This window comes from Empidonax traillii, unplaced genomic scaffold (genome assembly GCF_003031625.1).
Source record: "Empidonax traillii isolate 1590-97213 ecotype Southwest subspecies unplaced genomic scaffold, ASM303162v1 scaffold344:size748272, whole genome shotgun sequence".
Classification (NCBI taxonomy): domain Eukaryota; kingdom Metazoa; phylum Chordata; class Aves; order Passeriformes; family Tyrannidae; genus Empidonax; species Empidonax traillii.
Window position 1 is genome coordinate 284,286 of NW_020955537.1, and position 20,086 is coordinate 304,371.

Below are 20,086 nucleotides of genomic sequence, written 5' to 3' on the forward strand. Positions count from 1 at the left end.
TCTCTGTGCTCCCTTAGTGATGACACTCAAGCTTTACAGGTGACCGGTAATAATCACAAAATCTACTATGTGCTCTTTTCTAGCTCTTCCGATCACTGTGCCACACACTGAGTTCATAGGATTGACATCTTTGCATAAAATTACCATCTAACAAGATACATTAAAAAAAATAATCCATCTCCAATCCAGTCTATTATTTGTCAAAATCCTTCAAAGTTGAACTTTTCCCATGGGAAAAAACTACCTCGTGCCTTTTTTGCTAATTGTGAAGGTTTAATCTGTCTTTAAAAACCAGCATCCTAGTTTGTCTTCCAAATCCATCTGATCTTTTAATGAGTTCCTGCCGTTTTTTTCTTACTCAGTTGTCGTAATTAAGTTTATACCACAGCCTCCACCCTTAGTTTTTAGGTAGGAAAACTGCTACTTCTCATTAGTTCCTACACGCCAACATTGTGTTTTTGTTGACTCTGCAGTAACTGTTACTCCCTTAAATTATACTGCAACATTTGAGACCTGACAAAACGAAAGGAGGGATGCAAAACATGGACTGAAAAGTTAACTTTCCTGCCCCGCTAATTTCCTTGTCCACTTTATCTATCACATAAACCAACAGATTTAGGGAAGTGTTGGGAACAGCCTTTCAATGGGCAGAGCGAAAACAAGAAAGGGTGAAAAAAACAAACCGCCATTGCTGCAAATTTAGGCCTGTGAAATACAATATACAGTGATAAAACGCAGACAGAAGCAACCAATTTTCCAAACTTATTACTGTTAATTGAGAAATGCCTTTCAGATATCATGCTCAGCACAGCTGTTGAATATAATGGCACAGTGAATCCAGATGGTGAATCCTCCTTTTTTCAACTTCAAAACCGAAAAGGAATTTCATGTCTTGTGCAGTTCTGATCATTCCGGATGCACAGACTATGAGACCATCAGAGACTTCTTCAGCAGCTTGTAAACATTCAAATGATGACAAACCATAACCCAGTCCAAAAGGACTCTTCTCATTGCTCACAGTTAGTAAAGAATCTGGAAGTTTTTATGACTCAGTCAGCGGTAAAGTTTAAATTTTGAACCATCAGATACAGGACTAGCTTACTAAGTAAAATGAGTATTATGGGACACTTGAAGTCTTCAAAATATCCTCAGCAAGATAACCTTGAAGTATCCTTGAATGTATCTCCTTCAAGCCTGTTCAGGAATACCATGCCTTCTTAGTACTTAGTTATTTCTGAGAATTGTGGATACTTGTAATTCAGAGCAGCACAAATATCTAAACACTTAAAACCTACGAAACTCTTTAGAACTGTGAAAAAACCCCATCACCTTTAATATTATGCATGCAGTTTCACAGCCTATTATCTAAATATTAATTATATTAGCAATTTGCTCACCATATATTATAGCCATGAAAATAATGATTCTGCACGTGAACACTTCCTCTGAGAAGTCATAAATCAAAAGAAACACAGGTTTAAAAATTTTCAACTTTGAAATTTATTTAGAACTCAGGGGTTAAGCGTGGTAAGTTTCCAATTGTCTGATAATAGCATATCCATGTAACTATCACGGAAATTGCACTAATTCCCTCTGCCCCCCTCCCCCTTAGAAATCTGGTTAGTTTTAACAGCCAGTGGTTTTGCAAATAGTGCGCTCTGGGACACTACTGCATTTCCTGAGTGTTCAAAGCTACTGTATGATACATTAAGCTGAAAGAAAACCAACAAAATTATTATTCAGAGCTAAACCAGCTATTTTACCTTACTGCTGAAGTACAGAATCATAAAATGCAACGTATTTTAACAGGCAATTGTTTTGGAATGCTTAAAAAGGGGAAGAAAAGAAAAAAAAAAAGAAAAAAAACACCATTTAGAAAAAAAATTACATCCTTTTTGTTTTAATTTCAAACTATATAATTTTCAGCCTCAAGTCACTAACCTCAAAAGTATTAAAAATGGCCAGTGAACTTAAGACTTGCTCAGACTGATATGTAGTTGTGACTAAAATATCCATGTCGGTATTCCTTGACCTTTTAGGGTATTCCTAGCAGCTCTAACAAAGCAGCATAGCAGGGTATCTCTGGTTTATCTTTCTAGTCCTCTTGAAAATGAGTTACTAACAGCACTGACCACAGTGCTGTTATGAAATCACATAGGATTTCGGACAATTGCCCTGCAATGCACTTCAGCTTTATCGTGCAAAACCAATCTACTCACAGACATCCCCCCATTAAACACATTAAATTGTGCCAAAGTATGTGATGTGAATAAATGTCAGCTAATCTATCAACACATAGATAAACGTCAGCTTGTCTATCAAGCATTATTTAAGCCCAGAATAAAATTTCATTTGTCAGAACTGAACTCCTCCATAGGCAGACTGCATAGTCTATGTAAATTACTAGTTTTCATCCAGAAAAATCTCTTCAAAGTTGTATTTATGTTGACAAGCAGGTTTAGAGGAGAGTTTCAGCCCTCTAAATTAGCCATGAGTTAATACATCAAGAAAGAGGTCCCACCATCAGTCAGTGAGATTTTTCCATGATAGACCACAATCACTTCTTGATCAAAACAAAGCTGAAGCAGAGGCAGCTGATGAAAATGCTAACTACATTGTTCTTGCATCATTTCTCATGATGCATTAGATTTAGTCTCATTTACACATGGTTTTGGCAGAAGCATTCTTCAGGCTGCAGCTGAACAAAAAGCAACTTCTTGTCTCAAGTTGTTTGTTCTTTTTTTCTTTATGGAAACTTGCTTTGAACAAAGAACTGATAAATAACACAGGCAAATGCCAGTAGGAACTACCAAGAGATAAAGTGTTCCACTCTAGTATTACATCAGTGGCTTGCCAATCCTTTTCCCTTAAAATATTTGTAAAAACATTGGAAAGACCTAAGAAATTTATAAAACAGCTCCTTAAACATCTGCTTAATGCCCTTTCCTTCAAATATAAAAGACCTCCAACATTTTAGGGTCTTTTTCTGTGGGTACAAGGGAGAGGTCAAGGAAGAGGTAAAAGGTAAGATAACTGATATCTTTTCAGTTGCTATGTTACAAAATTTAAATGACTACTACTCTAATGATTAAATACAGACTTTACATAAACAATCAGAACAATGGAAATAAACCATAACTGAGGTCATATAAAATCCTTATCAGGTCAAGTGACAGTATATTAAGAATAACCTTATATGTCATACAGAAGATAATATACACAGATTATAACAGTTATTTTTCCCCTTAAAAGTCACTGTCAGTAGGATCTCAATCTTACTGTACAGACAAGTGACTGGAATATCTGAAATTACCAACAGGGTAAATTTAGGTTATAAAAGAAAAATGTATCAAGTACACCTTTACACATGTCTATACTGTGACTTAAATTAAAAGCCTTCTTAAATATTCTCCTACATACTCCACTTTCACTCTAACTGGAATATCACTGCCAGTATACAAACCCTAGGGAGGGCACTTCTAATCTAGTTAGTGTAACTATTCTAAAGGACAGCCATCTTAAAAAGGAGATTAAGTTCAGATGTTTAGAAACTTTAAAAATAAGAGAAAGTTAGAAACCCTAAACAGCTACTCGTGTGTAACTATAATTACCTTTTAGAGAATATGAGACTAAACTCCGGTATTCACTATGCTCATTGTATTAAAAGAAAGCTCTACCACACCTAAAGGATAAGGCATAGCCATCTACTAATTGGCATATTTGTTTATTTGTGGAAAGGTCCTTATTTGTGTAAGCAGCAAAACAAACTCCAACTGAATGACTGCTATATGCAAAAGAACTGAAGGCAATTGCCTCTGCAGTGAACTTTATAGCTCTCAACAGCACACACGCAACATGCTATCTGAAAAAAAGTTACTAACTGAACTACATGTATTAAATACTGAAAAAAGTTTTACATTTTTTATTATAATTTATTTTATTTAACAATCTAAGAAGTTTGCAGCCATCAGAAGTTCCAGTGCAATTTCGGGTGCAATTGGGAATTCAGGAATCTCCGTAGAGCTGTTAGTATAGCGGACCTTGTAGGTGAAATACATGCATACTTTGGATAGGACATGGGATGGGATCTCTCTAAAATTGACCTCATTTGTTTCATTTTCTGCAAACTGTCCTGTAGAAAGGAAAAAAAAAACAACACAAAAGAACACCAAAGCAAAAGTCAGAATCTCAAGTCACTGCAAAATGAAACACACTTGTACACTAATACAACACATTCTAAATAGACCTGCATAAGTCCCATATTCCAGAGTATTAGATTCTTCATTGTAAAGCAGGAAGTGCCACATTCAGAGCCCTCAAGAATATTAAGATTCTCAGCATTACAAAGTGTTTATTTTGGCTGCAGCCTATTAACAATATTCTAAACAACTATACCAGAAATTTAGGTTTACTTCTGATATAGCTGATAGGTGCTATAAAACTGTACTGTGCTCAGTCCCAAAGGTTCTGAAGTTCACAGTAACAACGGCAACAATAAAAAGACATCAAATTTCTAACTGTCTTACCTAAGGGAACAAAAAAGCCTTATAGATGCACTGTGTCTGCAAATGCACACCTAGCAGTAGTCCCTTCTGTGATTCACTAGCTTTGAACTCCTCAGTTTCAGGTAAATTTGACAAAAGGGTTGAAATCTCAAAGATGCATTAACTTAGTAAGTCGTGAAAACAGGCAGGCAGCAGGGACAAGGAAACTCTAGTTGTACTGGAGGAAAGGTTACATACAGTAAGAGTTTATCACTATTAGATATATTAAAGAATTTATCCAAAGCTCAAATCTCAAAACACAAGTACATTTGAAATTAGCTTTCTATAGTGCCTATGACTATGAAACCTGGAAGATACAAAGTCATCCTATGGTGCATCCCACTGCCTTTCTACTGGTATCTTTGCCTCTCTTTTCCTCACATCTCTGGACTTTCATTAAGCTGAAAGACAATACAAACAATACTAATGTGAACTTCATATTTATGGGAGACTAGCAGTGTTTGGTTCCCATTATTTCTGTAGGCATCCTCTTCTAACTACAAAGCAGAACTATTAACTAATATCTACACAGACTTGTGTAGAAGTATCTGCATTTACTGAAGCCAGTCTGGCTTGAATTCTAGTACAGCAACAGTCGGAAGCAACAGAAGAAATGTTAGCATATTGGCAATGTCACAGCGCTGGAACAGAACACTTAAACATCAGTGAAATTATGACCTACTGAACTAGACAGCAACAGTACTTTCCTGTGTGAATGCAATTATCTTGCTAGTTTTTACACAAAATATCCTTGAATGCTGAGTCCTTTACAGAGTCAGTTTCTAGCCCTCTAAGCAGGTTACTTTGCCTTTTATTCCCTCACGTTGAACAAATTCAGAGCAGGTCTTGTAACTACTCTTCCTCTTGCATGTCTGGTAGTATACTACATGGAGTGGATCAGACACAAAAGACATTTTACATATTTTCAAATGCAACCATTAAAATAAGGGCAGAACATTAAGCTGAGAATTTTAATTGCTCAGTTTGTCCAAATATTACTAAGTAATTTAAGAAATGTATCACACAAATAGATCTCTCCAATAATCCTCCTGACCAGAACCTAAAAGAGAACAGAAGAACGACCATATTCAGATCTGAGCTCCATGTAGCCCACTGCCCACCACTCCAGTGGCTAAAGGTAAACACACAGTATGAAGGTGAAGAAGAGGGAAAGCCCTTTTTAACTTCTCCCTGTTCTCTCCTCCAAACCTTTTGGTCTTCAAAAATTAGTTTAGACACTTCTTGACCCAGACATAGTCTCATACATTCAATAACACACAAGGTCCTTCCCTTCTGTAAGTTTATCTACCCTTGTCTCAAACGAAAGTTAACTTTCATCATTAGGCTCAGGAAGTCCTTGCCATAGGATGTTGTGAGCGTGTGGCCTAAACCCAACTAGGCAGCTGAGCACCACACAGCCACTTGCTCACTTGCCCCTGCTGTGGACAAAGGAAGAGGAAAGGAAGAGTAAAAGCAAGAAAACTTAGGAGTTGAGAGAAGAGAAAGAAAACAAAACAAGTTATGCAAAGGTAATCACCACCTCCCACGGGTAGACTGATGCCCAGCCAGTTTCCAAGCAAAAGGGGGTTAACCTCCCTAACTCTCTTCTCTCTCTTTTTAACTTTGGAGCATGATATGACATGGCATGCAATATCTCTTTCACTAGTTTGGGTCATCTGTTTGGTTGTGTTCCCTCCCAACGTCCTGCACACTCTCCTGTCTGGAAGGTTACTGGGTGGGGGTAGAGTGAAAAACAGAGAAGGCCTGGAGAGCGTGCAGACACCTTTCAGCAACAGCTAAAACAGAGGTGTGTTATCAGCCCTATTTTGGTCACAAATTAAAGCACAGGACCATGTGACCTGTTGTGTAGAAAATTAACTCCATACAGAATACAAGTTCCACCGTGGAGGTGGCAATAAAAAACTACCAGCTTGTTTGTTTTGAACTTGACAGCTACACATTTCATGTAATACCCTCAAGTTCTCATACCATGAGAAACTAGCAGCAATGACGCTGTATGATCACTAACTTCCCCAAAGAAAAGTCCAGTTTTAAGTCTCGTAGCACAATACCCCACAGAGGTGGACTGTTCTGCTGGAAACAGGAACTAGGTAGGGTCTGGAAAAGTTCTCATTTGTTCCAACTTTCACTCACTGTATAATAAAATATCAACCTGCCCAAAAGTGAAAGCAAAGAATGTGAGGTACTAAATCTTTTGTACCTACCCGGTCCACTCAACATAGCTTTTATTGTTCCTGATGTTAATGCATGCTCTCTTTTTACGATGAACTCATGGCCATCGGAGGATATTAACTTCACATACATAGCATCTGGGCCCTCACACCCACCGTATGTTTTCTCTTCTCCATCTACAACAGAAAAAAAGACAACGGTTTCAAAACACAATATACTGATTCACAACACTAATAAGGCAAGTTGCACTCCTTTCTATGACTATGTCTGCAAACCGAAGAATCCAAATGCAATCAGAAATAAGACAGAAGCGTTCTCCATATCTGGGGACTTTGTACAGAATCACAAACATTCTGAGTTGGAAGGCACCCACAGAGATCACTAAGTCCAACTCTAAAGTGAATGAGGGGATTGAACCCACAACCTTGGCTTTATTAGCACCATGCTCTAACCAACTGAGCCAATCTCCTCTGAAACAACCAGCAATCTGTTTTAAGGTAAGAATTTTTGCACAAGTTGGATTTTAACATCTCTCCTCTTTCATTCCTCCATCACCAAATTCTGTCATGATTTCTAAAATCTATGCAGGGATGAAGTTTTCCTTTAGACATTCTCAAGTGAATTGAACATGCTACTGATTCCCGCCATAAGGCTATTGCCATGTTTACCACACTAAAACTTGCTAAAAGTTACCTAAAGACATAGCTGATGTTTAAAAACACAGACTTCAAGGAAAAAAAATGCTTTCCAAAGTACAGGTAAGAACAAAAGCAGTCAGCATTCCTGAACTGAAGAAATGAAGATTCGTCCTCCCTCACTGCCCAACCAGATCCAGAACCACACAGCATTAGTGCACACCCATGTTGTGATGGAAAACAGGGAAACTGCCAAAGCACTAAATACAAAGAAATTTGGAAATTCTCCCCACAGCAGTTTTGACTGTGCTTTTTCTGTTCCACTAAATACCCACTCTCTGCTTTTCTTCCCCAGAAGGCCTTACCCCCTTCCCTTTTTATTCCTTCATTTATTTTATCCCAACAGCGCTATCTTTAAAGCTGAATTACTGTTGCCAGTATAGAAAGTAAAACATCCCACCAATCAAGTTGCTTTGTGAATTTGAAATTAAAATTGAATTACCATGTAGTTATTGTCAATTTTAGTAAAGTACTGCCAGTGCCAAACATGCTAAAATATATTCAGAAAAAGTACAGATAAAACCAAAATCTGTCCAATCATGTTTCATTAGCCAGTCATTTGTAGAGGCAGATACAACAGTTTCAGATGTAGTCACATCACACACAATGTAATTTACCAGAAATCAGTTCTTGTTATGATCTCTGAGTCAAAATTCAACAGGTTGACTTTAGCCAACAAACAAGCAAAGAATTACTTAAAACAGTCCACTATCCAAAAGTTTAGTACTGTAAAAGCCTAAAGGCATTCCTATTTTAGCATGTACATTTTCAGGACTATGCATGTTAAGCAAGCAAAATTTTTTGTTAAATGGATGCACTCTGAACGAGTCTTTCCATAAATGAACAGTCACTTGAGAAAATTCTCCTACAAAACATTTGAAGGAAGTTCAACTAGCTTTTGGGGCTGCAAGAAAAACAGTGACATGATCAACATTTAAAGTCTTACAATCTAACTCCTCTACTAGTGTGAGAGAGAAAATGCTTCAAATCACAGGAAAACAGAAAACATTCTGAGACTATGAACTTACCCATTCTCTTCTTATAAAAAAAAATATTCCTTTTCAACTGCAGATTTTGCAATAGGAGCGTCTGAAAAAAACACAAGAGACAATATTTTGAGTCAGCAGTACCATTTTTAAAGTCACCTTTACTTATTAGTCTTTGTGTTATCATAAACACACTTCAGAAAAGAATATGATAATACACAGCATACAATGTTGTTGAGCAGCATGTTTTGAAAACAGAAACCTATGAAGTTCACCAATGGGAAATACAAACCCCTTCACTCTGGGAAAAATTACCCCAGGCACCAGTACTGTCCAGAGGCCGACCTGCGGGAAAACAGCTTTGCAGAAATAGATCTGGGGGTGCTGGTGGACAAGCTGAACATGAGCCAGCAGCATGTCCTTACAGCAAAGGTGGCCAACAGCACCCTGAGCTCTATTAAGAGCACTGCCAGAAGGTTGAGGCAGATAATCCTGCCCCTCCACCCAGCACTAGTGGGACACATCTGGAGTGCTGGGTCCAGCATGCGCCAGACTGAACTGAGTCCTGCAAAGGGCCATAAAGATGACCAAGGGATTGAAGCACCTGTCACACAAGGAGAGGCTGAGAGAACTGGGGTTGTTTAGGCTGGAGAAGACAAGGCTCAGGGATCAGTCTAATCAGGATGCACTAAATACCAGGCCTCCAACCTGTCCTTCCCAGGAGATTGACAGTTCCTGATACCACCACCAATGTCACCTAGATAATCTACTTCAGACATTTAATGTAGGTATTCACATGGTAAGTTAACCAGGAGCTTCCATAGCTTATACACTGATATCCAGCTTGCTGCATAGGTATTCCTCCATGAAAATGAATCTAAAGAGTTAGAGAAATGAAAGCACTTATTTGGAAAACTCATCTAATATGTTCAGATACAACTTATATTTCTTTATTCTGAACTGCGTCTCTGCTGTGGAAAAGAAAACTTTAAAAAAGAAATTCCACCCACCCACCTACTGTCCTAATATTTCTTTCATGTCAACAGCCACCCTCTAAACATTAACCCAGTACAAATCAATGAACTACTATTGTGTGCCCACGGATTCAAGAAAACAGCACCAGGGAATCCGGGTGGTTTCCCAGCTGATATCCAGGGTTGAGGGCAGCAAAAGAGACCAGAATAGAGACCGCTCCCCACATTTCCTTCCTCCTCCGTTTCTGGTAAAAGTTTAGCAAGATAATGTAAGCAAGCTGAGGAAGCTGCAAGCTTTGGAAGAAGCACTACAGAGATCACTTTGCTGCTGCTGATAGCTTCACTTCTCCACAGCACTTTGATACTGATTTGTTCCATCTCCCTTTTTTTATAGCTACAAATATGAAATAGTCTGAATGTTTCCTCCATCTTTCCAAAAAGGCACTTTGCTATGTATACCTAACCAAACTACACATGCATAACCAATAGATTTTAATTGTCTGTGGAGAAATTAGCAAAATCCATCCTTCACTTACATTGCCACTGTCTTTGGAGTGTTAAATGCCTTCACCATTTTCAGTAATTCCAGGAACTCATCTAAGGAAATTACATTTGGGTGCTGGAACAGTTAGGGCCCAAAACTGATGGGATCTTTCACCCTATTCCAACAGCTTTTGTAAATGGGAAATTAAGCATCTTATTGGAGAGTATCTGTTGCTCAGGAACTGAAGGGATACCTTACATTATTACTTCTGCTTCGCAGAAGAGGATCACTTCTGCTATCACTTTTTCTAGCCACAAACCCCTTTGCTATATTCCAAAAGAGCAGTGAAACCACTTATGATTTAAAAATAATAATAATTAAAAAACCCAAACATGGAATGATACCATTTTTTGGAAGTGCTGGCGAGGATAAAATGTTCCTTGGTTTACAATACAAATACTGTTACTAAATACAGGAATAAAGACAGGCTAGTTAGTGGGAATGCAGATATATTAAGACCTTGTAAAGTAAAAGCATAACTTGAAGAGGCTAATACATTTAAAGTAGAGAACTGAAAACAAATGTCTACCCCAAAAAACCCTTAGAGATGTCCTGAAAATAAGCATTTTAATAAATAAATTTATTTATAAATAAATAAATAAATAAATTCATTAATAAATAAAATGAAAAGTGCCATGATTATAGAGGGAAAAAAAATACAGTAGGTAACAAAGAAGGAAAAAAACCTATCAGGCTTGGTGGTCTGAGTTCAATTGTTCTAAAAAGGAAAACAGGATAAAAATACAGTAAGCATTAATAAGATTTAGGACACACTGAACTTTTCCAATACCTAAAAATTAATCCATCAATCATTTTCCTTGAAAAAAAAAAAAAAAAGATGCAATCTGGACTCCTACATCATCTGGGGTTAAATAAATATGAGAGGTAATCTTAAAATGAGAAAGGAATTTGCTACAAGAGTACAAGAATAAAGTATGGTATGGCAAACATGGAACAACTGGGCTAGAAAAGAATAACTAATTCCTCCAAAAAAAAAAATGTTGAACTTTTATTTTAAGCAGTGCTGCCAGCAAATAATAGGTAGATTTGGATGAGATGGAAGTGAAAACATTGCAACAAAAGGGGAATAAAGCTTAACACACACAAGCGACCAGTCTTGAAAAATGGTATACTAGAAACCCCTGAAATTAAATGTTATGAAATGCAAGATTCCTGTGTGTAGGGACCAATACAATCTTCTTTCAGGTAGTCAGGGCTTGTTATTTGGGGGGGTATAGACATTCTGTGGTCAACTATAGATTGATGCAGCTCTATGGGACCAAAGGGAAAAAAAAAAAAGGGTGGGGAAGAAAGAGGCAAATGCACATTGAGGAATTTTTTGCAACAGAGAGAGATATGAGCACTGTTGCACAAGAGCAGCAACTTGTCTGGAATACCACACACAATTCTGAATTCCTGTTTTCAAGAAAAAGAAGTTCAAATTACAAAAACTACAGGAAGGAGCTACTGATACGAGCAGAGAGCTTGTTTTATAAAAAAAAAATTAGTCTTCCTTAGCTTAGCAAAATAAAACTGGAATGAAGATAAATATAAAAATTCATTAAAAAGATAAGCATCAAATAGGGAGAACTATGCCTACACTGTACCTCAGTTTAAGTCCAGCAAATGAACATGAACAAGAAAAATAAAGCATGTAGAAATCATTGTCACTCACAGTTTCTCAATTCTGCACATAGTAAAAAGAGTATGGAGGGAAATTTTCTGCACAATCTTTTTTACTTGACATCCGCATGGCCTTAAGTTTTAAATAATAGGTTAGAAACAGGAAAGTCAAGAAACCTTGTGCATTGCCTTCCAAGAAATTATGTTCTTACAGTGTATTTTCCAATGTGATGTAATGCAAAACATATCCCTACATTTTCCTTCTGTATAACTACAGCAGCACAAATGACAACAAGCCGGTGTCCCGGAACAAGCCAATATGACTAAGAGGTTCTGAGATTTCTGAAGATGCCTGTTAACTACCTATATTTTAATTACTTTTCCAAATTTTATAGCTGCCCCTGTCTGACTTCACCAAGACTACACCAATGAAGCAGTTGGGAAGACAACAATCCAAGTTTTGAGAACTTGTTTTTATTATATATTTCTGACTTGACTATTCCAGACTCCTGCAAAGAACCACTAATTTTGGCTGAAGTACAGTCACAATTCCTTCAAGAAGCTTATGTGGCATTACCAATTAGGTAGATCAGCTCTCTGACTTTAATCTCAAAAAATATTGGGTATTGCTGTTCTGCTTTGCCTCCTTAAATAACAAACAAACAAACAAACAAAAGAATTAGCAAAAACTGCATTTGTTAAGGGAAAGTTTACATAAAAGGAATGTGTCACTTTTTTATCTACGAGGGAGAATACAATACAACTAAAATCAGCTTATTTGGAACACAAACCTTCCAGCCAGTTGAAAAAGGAAGTTTTTGCTGCAGAAAACAACATTCTCATCACACACTAGAGAGCTGAAAATTGTCACAAGTTGCCAGAATATTTACATGAATGAGGTAGACTATAGCAAAGTATCACAAAACACAGCAACTAAGCCACACAAGGCAAGTGTCCTTGTTGGCATACTTTAACATCTTCTTTTTACAACTTTTTACAAGAAATACCATGGTGTAGTGAGTTTAGTTTGACCTCTTCCCTGCTTCCCTTGACCATCAAAAGCAAGAACAAAATCGAAGCACATCCACAACCGTCCCACCTCACTCCCAAAGTTGCGAGCTCATCTCCCAGGCTTTCCCAGAAATTCCAGAATGTCATTTCCTCATACATCCTGTATGCTGATGAGAGTAGAATAGACTGGAAGGACATATGTAGCTGAACACATGCAACCACTGCACGGCTTCCAGAACCCCACTGCTCTGTTCTGGTCAGCACAAGAAAATTAAATCTATGCAAACATTTCAAGCACTCAGATTCTTTGATCCCACAGGGAAACTCTTTAAAAAAATCTCATTCTGGTTCAAGGAAACTCAAATGGCCTCCAACTCATCAGCTAGGGCACACACATATGGCTTCTGTATTGCTTCAGCTGGTGACACTTCTGTACTCCACACTATCAGTTTCCGAGAAATGTGTGGCAAATAGCACACACAAATGCCTTCACTATTACTACAATAGTTTAGAAGCCAAATGTTGACAATTTTTTGGGTGTCATTTGTGCATCAGTAAGAGTTGATCAGTTATCAAAGGCTGCTACGTGTTGCAACAGAAGCCTCCTACTGTTAAATGCTAAATTCTATCCTATCCTGTACAGTAATTTGCTTAAAGACACCGCTCCTCAGTTTAGCATTCACTGCTCAGTCCACATTGAAAAATAATTAATGTAAGTAGGGATCAAAGCATATTTTGAAAAAACATGATGGGAAACTGGCACAGCACGACTTCCAAATCAGCTGATTCACTATTCCGTACTCACAGGCACTAAAATTCAGATGTTTGGGGTCACACTGGAATGCAACAGGAAGGTAAATTACAGGTGAATGTTAGTTGAGATTGGTGATGCAATAGATGGAGTATCAAAGATCCCACCTAAGGTTTCTTTTTCTGTCTAAGGAAACTTTCCTTCTTAGTAATTCCCACGAAAGTTTCAAGAAAAAAAAAAATGGGCAGGGGAGCATCAAATGTTTTCTTCCAAACATACAATAAAAACCCTGAACTGTAAGCTCCTGCCAAAGGCTGCTGGCATACTGCAAAATTTCAAAGGGCATGGATTACTGCCCTCTTGTTACAGGCATTAATCAGAAACTACTACAGTCATGCAAACTACCCCACAGTGAAGATAATTAAATCCCAAACCTTTCTAGGTGCAAAGAGAACTTGCCAAAGTACATCAAAATTCCTTTATTGTAATCTGGCAAACCCCATATTTTTGTGACAAAATTTAGGGGTTTCTTGTGACATACTCTGAAAATAACAGAACACGGTAAACACCTGAAGCTGAGTATCCTTTCAAAAGATACTCATTTACCTCACTGCACCACTGTAAAGAGTCTTCACATTAAGACTACATGAAACTATCTACATCTGTTCATTACCGATCCTGGCATAAAAAAAATTAAATCTCAAGTGGCTTTTCTCTGATGCAACAAGAAAAAAAACTAAGTGCTGAAGTGGTAGAAGTTTCTAAAGATCATCTTAAAGCTTCCAATGGACATGGTAGCAAAAATTTTATAATTTAAGCACATGAAAAAGCTGATCCAAAGGCATAAGGTGTGTCCTACATGTGCAAAGATTGTAGCCAATACACTATAGAAAAACTAATAAAAACTTATTCTCCTTCTGAGTAAGTCTTCAGTTAATAAACATTTATCCATCCCAATTTTTTTTTTTTTTTGGTCCTTAATATAGCAAAACAAGTAAATTGGAAGCACGTAGGGAATTATTCAGAAATAAGTGCCCAAAGGGGTTCTTATCCTACAGGTCTCTCGCCTGCCTGTTTATCTGTGTTTTTCTGGTTTGCTTCCAAGTTTCATCAAAGCCAAGTAAACAAGTGGCCTATGACTATCTAGGTCTCCTCACAGTGCAAAGCTTAACTTAAATCTACAGTTCCAAACATTCTTAATATTTAATAAATGTTACCTGGTGTGAGGTTAAATTGGCTGTCAAAGCAAAGTGCGAGCATCACCATCACCTTTTCACGTATATATATAAAGCCAGCAATAACTTACAACGCTCAGGTTCCTTTTTTTTAAAAAGTAGAACCTCCCTTTGAGGTACACATAGCACGCAAAAGCTTATTTTTATTGCTACGTGCAGGCTTATAACCTTTTCCTTGCTTTGCTTACCAAAGAGCCAAAGGACTTTAACCAGCACTTCTCGCCTCGGCACAACAAACCCTGGGGGCGCAGCCTAAATTCTTTCGGCCTTAGCTTTTCTCCTCTCTCTAGGGCCTGGCGCAGGAAAAGGGCGAACGTCACTTACGGCAGGACTTTGGGAGCGATGCACAAACAGAGCACGGGCTCCGGGGAGCCCCGTGCCCGGCGGCGCCGGGATTCCAAGGAGAACGCTTTGGGGGCGGGGAACGCGCTTTTCGCCAACCCCCCGGCGGGGGAACCCCGGCCTGGCACCGCGCCCCGCGCCCCGCCACGGCTCCGGGGGCCGCTCCGCCCCCTCCGCCCGCCCCCTCCCGCCTGCTGCGGGGCGAGGCCCGCTGCCCCGAGCGGCGGCTGTCCGGGGGGGTGTCCCGGCCCGCGGTGCCTCGGTGTCCCGGCCCGGGGGGTGTCCCGGCTCTCACCGCTGGCGCCGCTCCCTCCGCGCTCGCAGGGCCGCGCTGTGGGCCCGGCTGCCTCCCAGCGCTTCCGCCCGGGCGCGCGCCACTTCCGGCCCCGCCTCCACCGCGCTCCCGGCATGCCGCGCGGGCGGAGCAGTGCATGCTGGGGCGGGTAGTTTCCTGAGGGGGTAGAGGTCGGCTCGCCGTGTCAGGGCCTGGCGGTGCTGTTGGACGGCGGCTGAACTTGAGCTGGCCTGTGCCCAGGCGGCCGGGAATGCCAGAGACATCCCGGCCTGTGCCAGGAATAGCGTGTCCAGCAGGACTAGGGTAGTGATGGTCCCCCTGTACTCGGCGTGGGTGAGGCCACACTTCGAGTGCTGTGTCCTGTTCTGGGCCACTCATTCCACCAAAGACATTGTGGTGCTGGAGGGAGTCCAGAGAAGGGCAACGAGGTTGGTGATGGGTCTGGAGCACAAGTCTTATGAGGAGTGGCTGAGGTAGTTTAACCTGGAGAAAAGGAGGCTCAGGGGTGACCTCATTGCTCTCTACAACTCCCTGAAAGGATGCTGTAGCCAAGTGGGGGTTGGTCCCTTCTCCCCAGTCACAAGCAATAGGACAACAAGAGACAGCCTCAGATTGCACCGGGGAGGATTAGATTGGATATTAGGAAAAATTTCTCCACAGAAAGGGTGATTAGATGTTGGAGTGGGCTGCCCAGGGAGGTCCCCGGAGGTGTTTAAGAAGAGACTGACTGTGGCACTTAGTGCCATGGTCTAGCAGACAAGGTGGTGTTGAGTCGTAGGTTGGACTCGATGTTAGAGGTCCTTTCCAGCCTGACTGACCCTGGGATTCCGGCGGTGCCGACGCGGGGCCTGGCGGGGTCGCCGCGGCTCCGGGCGGGCCCTTCGTGCGGCCGGAACCAAAGTGCGGCGGGTCGGCGGCGCGGCGGGGCTGTGGGTGCGCTCCGCTCCGCCCCGCTCCGGGCTGTGCCGGGCGGCCGCGGCCCCGCCATGTTACCGCTGCTGCTGCTGCTCAGGGCCGGCCCCGCCGCCGCCGCCTCTCGCCGGGGCTCCGCATGGCTCCGGGGCGCTGCGCACCGCGGGCTCCCGGCCGCCCGCCGCTGCCGGGCCGCCCTGCCCGCCGCCGGGCCCCAGCAGGTTGGGTGTGATGTGGGGACGAGGGGGAGGAGCGGGGCCCTGGGGCTCGCGGCTTTGTCCTTACGGAAAGTGGGAGTCCGAAGAGGGAAGCGAGGAGGCATTCGGGACGTACCCGAGATCAGCCCCTCTGTTGTGCTCTGGTGAGACCCACCTGAAGTGCTGCGTCCCCAGCACAGGAAGGACATGGACCTGCTGGAACCAGTCCACAGGAGGGCCACTAAGATGATCAGAGGGCTGGAGCACCTCTCCTACGAGGAAAGACTGGGAGAATTGGGTTTGTACAGCGTGAAAAAGAGCAGACTTAGGGATACCCTAATTGCGGCGTTCCAGTACCTGAAGGGAGCCTACAGGAAAGATGGAGAGGGACTTTTTACAAGGGCATGTAGTGACAGGACGAGGGACAATGAGTTCAAACTGAAAGAGGATAGGTTTAGGTTAGATATTAGGAAGAAATTCTTTTCTACGAGGATGGTGAGGCACTGGAACAAGTTGCCCAGAGAAGATGTGGATGCCCTGTCTCTGGAGGTTTTTACAGCCAGGTTGAATGGAGCTCTGAGCAACCTGGTCTAGTGGAATGTGTCCCTGCCCGTGGCAGGGGGCTTGGAACTACATGATCTTTAAGGTCCCTTCCAACCCAAGCCATTCCATGATTCCGTGCTCAGAGACCTGGCGAACGTGTGTGCCATGAATATCTCCCTGCAAAACCATGTGTAAGTTGATTGCAGGCTGAGTTTTTGGCATTGGGGTTGCATACATTTAGTGCTAACTTGGGATATTTACATGTAAGATGATTAAAATAGTGGAGGGTTGTGGGATGCTTCGTAGTGTAACCTAACTTTAATCCCTAGTCTAAGATGCTGGGAATGGGTTCAGGGCAAGGAGAAGCTTTGCGTATTTATATATACAGGTATGCAGACATATATATGTGTATATATATGTACAGATAGATATGAAGTGTAGTACTGATGTTGCTTGGCCATGTACTTCTTTCATCTTCCAGGTTACGTCTTTTCAAGGAGTGGCTGTTCGCAGCCTCAGCACATCCTCCCCTCACGAACACCCAGAACACGGAAGATTAGTTTATAAAGGAAATTTGGCAAAGACAGTGTTAGGTATGTGACTTGAAGTGCTGTGTATTGCCTTTATTTTGTTTGTTTTAACAGCATTTAGTAACTGCCCGTGAAGTAAGAACTTCATAGTCGGGCATAACAGGTGGTAGTGACTGCGTCAGAGATAGAGCCAGCTTTGATAAACCCTTCTTGAATACTCTGTAAAACATGAACATATTGCCACCATTCTGATTTGTTTATGAGACAGGGCTGAGTTTTCAAGAGTTTCTCTGTGACCTTAAAAACAAAGGGAAGGGTGTTGTTATATGGTAGCAGACCATACGTAATTGTAGAGAAAATTGTACTCTAAGTGTTAACCTTTGTTTTCTTTTTGTTCTGTTTTTATGTAGGTGTGAGGTTTTTCTCTTACTCCACCAGTGTATTCAACCTGTTCATGATGCCCTACATCATGCTCAAAAGTGGTATTGGAGTGGAAAGTCTGCTTATCCAAGCTGCCTTTTATGGGGTGATCGGTTTTTTTACGTTTGTAACTCCGATAACTTTGCATATCCTTACAAAAGGTTACGTGATCCGACTCTATTACAAAGATGAAAAGGACACCTATACAGCCATTACCTACAATGCCATCTTGGCAGAAAAAGCAACTGTTTTCCATCAGAAAGATGTAAAGATTCCAGACATCACCAAGATGTTTACAACATTTTATGCCAAAACAAAATCAATGCTTGTTAATCCGACGCTTTTTCCGAATCCTCAGGACTATAACCATCTCATGGGCTATGACAAATCTCCCCTTTTTAAGTTAGAGGAGTTAAAGGAAGCTGATGAAAGGAAATAATTTGAAGATAATGGATATCAGTATCATTGTTCTTAATGCAGTGCTATGTATGTAAAAGAATGTAAAATTCTACTACAGTTTCTTAAGTCAGGTAGCTGGAGTTTTCCAAATGCATTTTGGAATGTATTAAAAGGACACTTTTTAAAAATATTATAAACAATGTGACGGTTTCTTCAGAGTTAATAACATAAAATGTAGTAAAAAAAGGGTGCTTAGATCTGTCTTGCACTTGTTTATTCTTGGCTTGATTTTTATTGTTAGCTCTCCAGAGAACTGTAAAATGCATGGGCTGTGGGGCAGTGTCACCATCTCCATGTCAAAGGAAACCATCCTTAAGAGAAAAATGGTCAGTAGTCGTTACCTATGAAGTATGTAGTTAATCTCTTAAGCCTTAATTATTGTACTTAATCTAAAAGTATCAGGCTTTTTTGTCAATGCTGTTGGTGGTGTAAAGGGAGTGAAGATGGCTTTTCCTTCCCTTTGTGAGACCTTTGAGGAGTCTTTGGAAAGCAGACAGGTATTCTTGCTAATTCCAGCTACAGCCTCCTCCTGGAGGAGAGAAGATAGGGAGAATGGCTGCATCACAGTAATCTCTGGGTACTCACAGCTACTAAATGGTTTCTTAAGGTGGAGTCCCACTCCAAGCAACCCTGTCCCCAGAAGTGGAGAGCAAGAAGCCTCTCTTTGGTTGGGCCTGGGAAAACACCTTGGCATAAGGTTTGCTCTGGGAATATCCCATCGAGAACAGGTGCTGCATTTGAACTGGCTCAAATAAAATTCTACCAGCTAGTGGTTAAATTGGATTCTGTCAGCATTTATGTAAGGTGGGGAAGCAAAACAGAGTATCCTGTAGAATACTGTTTAGATCTTGTGTCTTTAAAAACCATACTTCTTGATTTTCAGTACTGCTAAGAAGGCCACCTCTAGTTCAACTGAACAGAGGATCAGATCTTTTCATGCGACTAGACCGGTTCTGCATGCCTGAGGATGCAGAAGTTGGATTTAAATTTTTTAGCCCAAGGCACATAAACTGACAGACACTTGTTTTCAAATAATGAAGGGCCTAAGTATTTTGAGACTTAAAATTACTGAATAAAAAAACCCCCAATAATTCAAATTAGTATTTTTGTGTTAGCAGTGCCTTTTGTAATAAGTAAATCTGATGGTTGGTACTGATTAAGGTATCCTGATACTGCAAGCAAAGGGAAAGTTATTATAGTTACCATTCAAGATGTTCCCTTAGTTCTAGCTGAAAATATGTGTTTAAAAGTCTAAATGTCTTCCAATGCAATTATTTCAGTTTCATGTCGTAGGATGACACTACAGATCATATTAAATCACTGTTTCTGAATGTTGTTTTTCTAACTGTTGAAATTGCCCTCAGTGTAGTTGCTGAGTGATTAAAAAGCAAATCATCGGATCACAATATTTTTGAGGCAGTTCTTTGTGTTGACACAGCTATAATTGTAAAAGCCTGATTGAGCCCCATTAAGCCAGTATCACTTCATGGGTAGCAATAATATAAAAAAGATTACATGGAACCTCTGAGGTCAGTAACAAGCAATTCTGATCACCTGGTTGTACTACTTATGGAAATGATGCTTTGCATCTAATTAAAAATACTCTTTCCGTGTCTGATGCATTCACTCGTTTCTTTTGGTGCTTGCATTGAAAGATGAAGTCAACTTCATCTTTCAGTGCCAAGTACAGCGAGAACAGGAAATAGCGTTTGCAGGAAAAGATAAAAGAAAGGCCCCAAATTTGTATTTATGTACCCCTTAGGCAGTATCTTCTGACTGAAGAAAGTTTGAATTGTTAAATTTGAGATTTGTCCAATTCAGATTTAAGCAGC

The 20,086-nt window shown here is 40.6% G+C and overlaps 2 protein-coding genes across 3 annotated transcripts; one reads left to right on the forward strand and one right to left on the reverse strand.

The window, feature by feature from the left end:
* Positions 1–3,899: 3,899 nt before the first annotated feature.
* On the reverse strand, positions 3,900–15,285 carry ELOC (elongin C). Of its 2 annotated transcripts, XM_027892278.1 has the most exons (5): positions 15,194–15,285; positions 14,780–14,849; positions 8,461–8,521; positions 6,770–6,913; positions 3,900–4,132 (listed from the first exon to the last, which is right to left on the reverse strand). In XM_027892278.1, the coding sequence occupies exons 3-5, from the start codon at positions 8,462–8,464 to the stop codon at positions 3,942–3,944; spliced, it is 339 nt and encodes a 112-aa protein (XP_027748079.1). In that variant the 5' UTR covers positions 8,465–8,521; positions 14,780–14,849; positions 15,194–15,285; the 3' UTR covers positions 3,900–3,941. The 2 variants fall into 2 exon arrangements, with proteins under 2 accessions (XP_027748079.1, XP_027748080.1); XM_027892279.1 differs by lacking the exon at positions 14,780–14,849 and having other exon boundaries at positions 15,194–15,283.
* Positions 15,286–16,337: 1,052 nt separating this feature from the next.
* On the forward strand, positions 16,338–19,869 carry TMEM70 (transmembrane protein 70; the record flags this gene model as incomplete). Its single annotated transcript, XM_027892277.1, has 3 exons — positions 16,338–16,466; positions 17,327–17,438; positions 17,786–19,869. Coding segments are annotated over 3 exons (690 nt in total), but the record flags the coding sequence as incomplete, so codon positions are not given.
* Positions 19,870–20,086: the final 217 nt, after the last annotated feature.

Excerpts from the sequence above, each read along its gene's own strand:
- ELOC (XM_027892278.1), bottom strand. Across the intron at positions 4,133-6,769 it reads AGCTATGTTGAGTGGACCGG|GACAGTTTGCAGAAAATGAA; the intron begins GTAGGTACAAAA and ends TCCTTTCTACAG.